At 41.0% G+C, this 5000-nt stretch overlaps 1 protein-coding gene across 1 annotated transcript in view; it reads right to left on the reverse strand.

Annotated features, from left to right (window-relative positions):
* LOC138043354 (protein NDRG1-like) overlaps positions 1-5000 on the reverse strand; it is a 28001-nt gene that overhangs the window by 3029 nt on the left and 19972 nt on the right. Inside the window, exons 11-13 of the mRNA XM_068889587.1 lie at positions 4647-4688; positions 4181-4238; positions 3017-3115 (exon numbers count right to left, since the gene is read on the reverse strand). Of these exons, the coding sequence (XP_068745688.1) occupies positions 3017-3115; positions 4181-4238; positions 4647-4688 (199 nt within the window). The remainder of the gene's footprint in view (positions 1-3016; positions 3116-4180; positions 4239-4646; positions 4689-5000) is intronic.

Consider the following 5000-nt stretch of genomic DNA (forward strand, 5'->3'; position numbering starts at 1 on the left):
TCAAAAAGAATAAGAATCCTAACGGGCAGGTGGCCGATCAATTGGCTATCTACAATCAGCCAAGAAATTGAACCGGACATCACCAAGAACCAATCACTTCAACCATGTTGGATCAAATTCATTGGTAAAATCTAATCTTTGCCTCCAATCGGTTTCGCACTTGTAGAATTCTGAAACAGCAAACAAGAACATTCCTCCCTTTGAAGTGCAAAAACAACTCGCACAAAGTCTGGTGGTGACCATGCGTGACTCCAACGATCCTGTGTTCAACAGCTGAACTATGAGAGGCTACAGCAAGTGCGACTAACAATGGTTGGATTTGTCTTAAGGCGCTACGTTGAGAAGAGAAGAAGGATCTGTATTAACCTGAAAGCTTCCTATCTTGCAGTGCCAGAGGTTACACCTTCAGTCTAACCTACAAAGCTCTTCGCTCAATTTACTGAAAAAAATACCCAGTGTTGCAATGCCACACACCATCAATGACAACCAAGATTCCCTCATTCACTCCAAACATTACTTTATATAAATGCAGAACTAAGGTACGTTTTCACCTTTTTTTAGGCTCCCTAAGAAGATAGGGAACATTCTAATTAAAATTATCATTATCATTATCATCATCATCAACCAGAAACATAAGGCCATCAACTGTTAACAGAAGGACTATGCTCAACAGCTCCATCAATGCTTATCCGTTAATTCGTTTTCCTTCTCCAATAGGACCTTCCCAACCACAGTTCTATGAGCTGTTCCAAACCACCCTGTACATGTAGCTTTCTGGGACGTAAAAGAACCCCCACACGTTTCTTAAAGAGTAGCCCAAGGGCACGTTTTTCTCTTACTTAGTCTTAGAACTAGAATCTATAGGGATTGCTACATCAATAATCATGCACTCCTTATTTGCCTTTTTCACAAGGTCATCATTTTATCTCTTTGAATGCTTTAAGACCCCGTATTCACAATTAGTACGTTTCACGCGCCTCTGTTATTGTTCATGGGAGCGAAGCATCCATTGTTTTCCAGTTGTTGCGCTTCTCGTGAAAACATCTGATCTGATTGTCTGATTCAGAAGATCACTGCTTACGGGTCGATTGTTCAAGCCGACCAAGGAATAGTTAACAACTATTCACCGAAGTGGAGGTGGCTAGCGGTGGATATCTAACGCTTGCCACCGACACTGACTCGGAGGTGAATAGTTGTTTTAGTATATAATAAAACAGTGAGATAATATACAGTACAAAAAATTAATTTGGATGTTTTCTTCACTTGTCACGGATGCAAATCGGGACGCCATTTTTTCCCGAGTTGCTCGGAGGTAAATAGCACAGGATATTCGGAGTTTGACGAGCCAATCAGCCCCCGCGTTCAACGCTATCCACTGTTTTAGCATATACTAAAAGTAGTTATTTATTGGAGAAGTTAGTGTGGCCACCGAAAAAATTCATGTTTTGCCTTCGTTGAAGCTGGCTTTCCAGGTCTTGTTTGCTAATATTAATCGACACTTTCGCCGATAAAATCCCTAGGAACAAATGAAGTGTGACTGCAAAGGTCAATGTTCAAGGAGGAAGTGGGTGCAAGTGCCGCTAAGGGAATCGGAAAGGTCATGCCTTTTGTGAGTGCGCCAAACCCAAATGCAAGAACAAGGTATGATATACCCAATATTCTAGGCCTCTTGTTGTTTCATTCATTCTTTTCGCTGTGTATTATTTTACCTTCAGTCAAGCCCTGAAGAAGCTCCCAATGTTGGAATGCAAACCGAAGCGTCGCTGTACCTGATAGTCACTTGCAATTCGAACAAGAACTACAACATACCGAGAACGAAATAGCCACCCTTAACAATGAAACTAAGGACAAGGTCCTCCTCAAAATGCTCAGTATGGGAAGGGGAAGTATTGACTTCGCTAAGAATTTGGCCACTGAGAACCTCCCGGATCCAGAATAACCTGACGAGGATTTCCCCAGTGGTGCAGGTGTCGGGTGTGCACGCCTATGTCGGATGAACGGGAAAATGTTTGCTGCAAGAGGGTGACCTGCATCACCACCTATTCAGCGTTTTCACATCAAAGCTCGATGTGACATTAGCTCTGATGACTTCAACTTTACCTTGGAGAGCTTCCGAAAAGCTGGTTATCGCCAGTTTGCGATATGGTAAACTTGGGAGGGGCAACAGAAGATTACTTCCTTTGCTCACTCTTGCTCACTGCCTTCCCCATTCGCTCTGCATGTTGTAATCCATACCTCTCTGTCATGTCTGCCTTTACATACATGTACTGTCTGTGCCATCTTACTACAACCACTTACGAACTTTACTAGAGTCATCCTGCATTGTTTCTCAAGTTCCACTATCCTTCAGTTGGTGCAAGGTGCTTGTTCCTGTGAAGCTACGAAACAGACTTTCCGTTTCTCCGCTTAAACACCCCCACTTCAGCCATCGCCAACTCACCCGGCCTGTAAACTCTTCTCATGTTGCCCATGCCTCTTGCTATATGTAACGTCTCTCTGTTTTGTGATCGGTCTTCAACTCCTTTGCAGATACCCTTCTTTCTTTCAAACACGGTTTGTTAGCATGACTTCATCGGCGTGTTCCTTGTATCTCCTAGTCTCCTTTTACCCTGGGCACAAAGAGCCTGTCTATATCCATATAAACTCAGGTGAACGTCACCATTCGGCAGCTCCCATTTTTATTCCGTCCGACTCTTGCAGCTCCTTCTGGTTCCAATTTACTATGCCTGTGGCATATCTGTCACGTGATCTACCGACCGCACACCGATAGCCGTGATAGTATTATTGTCTTCTCTTAAAAGCAATAAGAGCATGCTTACTCAAACTGAACTGTATCCCCATGTGATCAATGATGATCCCTCCTTTGTTCACCAGCAATTCAACATTGCCACCATCATCATCATGTTCATCACCAGAACATTGTTACTAATACTTATTGTAGGTTAAAGTCAATAGGATGACAACATGAAAGCATTGTCCTTATTTTTTCCCTTTCACCTTTATAAATTAGCCCTACCTTTTCCTCCAGAACACTTGCCCCGCAGTCAGGAGTGAGGAGACTCTTGATCTTCACATCAGTTTTCTTCAGTACATCACCATAATAAAACTTGTCCTCCTAAAACGAGCAATTTACGAATGACTTTGTTCTAACAGATTACCTCTGAATTTGAGTAAAACAAAATACCTAGTTTTCCAACCGAGACAAAAAGTTAATTCTAACTTACACCCTCCTCTAAAAATTGCCCACCAATATCTTGAGCAGTCGTACAACATTAAAAAACTTGAGCCCATAATATGGTCACGTGATACTGGTCAGCAGATACCTTGTTTTTACAGGTGTCAATTGACCATAACATGGATGTCCTATATCAAAGATGTACGCTGTAAACTAGCTGGAGTAAGGCCACCTTGACGAGCCCTAAACTGGAGCCAGGGATATGGTCATGTGATACTGGTCACATTAGCATACATGAATGGGTGGAGGTACGTACGGTCGTACGGTGACCAAAAGAAAATTTTCTTGCACAGATGGGTTACCGTATTTTCTTAACCACGGTGCTCTACGCACGAGCGCGGAGCTCCGCTAAGTCATTTAGATAAATTGCAAATGAACTCGCAAATCTACTCAACCTATTCTCAAGAACAACTATGACATGGCACAGTTGACAGTCTTTCTTTATATTCTGATCTAAATGCGAAATTATTACTAAGTTTGTTTAAAGACTGTTGTAGGATAGATCTCCTTTGCCAAATATAAAATAGCTCCTCTCGAACACAAATTCATTCATCTTCCAAAAGCAACTCAAGCAAATACCACGGAATAATCCAAGCGTAACTATCAGTTTTGATCGTAATGTCACCAAACAGCAGATTCCTACTACCTGTGGTGCCAAATCGTTTCAAATTTTTCAAAAAAAAGAACATGGAAAGCATTTTACGAGAAGGAAGTAAAACCCAGGGTCAGTAACTGTGCAACTTGCTTAATAAAGACAAAAGGGCCAACAGAAAAGGAAGGTTTATTGAACCCACGAACTCTGTTATGCTGGTAGAAGCTCTAAACACTCACCTACAGAACTCTTGGTAAGCTAAGTTGTTTATCTAGGTTTGTTCCCATCTAGTTAAGTGTCAATTGACTTGATCAATTGACGGGATACTCTTTAGTAGTAGAACCCACACTTACTGTATCTCTGCGATGAGGAGAATGTTCCCCAGTTACCACAAGTACCCCTGTCTTGGCACTGAAACAAATGCAGAATAAGACTCTTGATTGAGCAAGTTGCTTTATTTTTTTGCCAAGGGTTTTTCCCAATTAATTCAAGAAGTGTGATGTTGTGTTTTTCTCACAGGACAATCACTTTGTGAAAGATTCACTAATACAAAATTAACATGAAATGCATTTGCAGGATAGTGAGATGGTAAACTGGACTTTCAAGACCAATACTAATAAACTAAGGCAATTCCATTATCTGTGAAGGAGATCCATGAAGGTCTTTGAACAAACATGTACATGTGCATTTAAAAAAATACATAATATCCACATACATTAAAGGAGTGCACAAACTGAATGCATGAACACTTAAAGTTGTCATAATTTATTAAGTGCTACATGTAAATTAGTTACCAAGTTTGGTGTTTGGTTCACTTACTCAATCCCATGTCCTTTCATGTCTTTTGTCAAATCATTGCGACTACAAACAGAGAAATACATATTAACCCAATGGGAGAAGTTTTGGGGTAAGACGCTTCTATGAATGGGATCGCGGGGGGGGGGGGGGGCAAAAATTGCAAGTCGCTATAAGAAAAAGTATGGTGGAAATTTATTTCGACGTTCAAAAAATGATTTTAGAAAGAGATCAACGCTTTTTTTCGACACAGATTTATCAGAAATCGATTTGGGCAATGTTGATACGTGGCAAATGTAAGTTTTTGTTTGAAAAACCGTGAAATATGAGATAAAATTTACTCGGGTTAACCTTGCTCACGTGAGGATCCGTAAGGTT

This window comes from Montipora capricornis, chromosome 3 (genome assembly GCF_036669925.1).
Source record: "Montipora capricornis isolate CH-2021 chromosome 3, ASM3666992v2, whole genome shotgun sequence".
NCBI lineage: Eukaryota > Metazoa > Cnidaria > Anthozoa > Scleractinia > Acroporidae > Montipora > Montipora capricornis.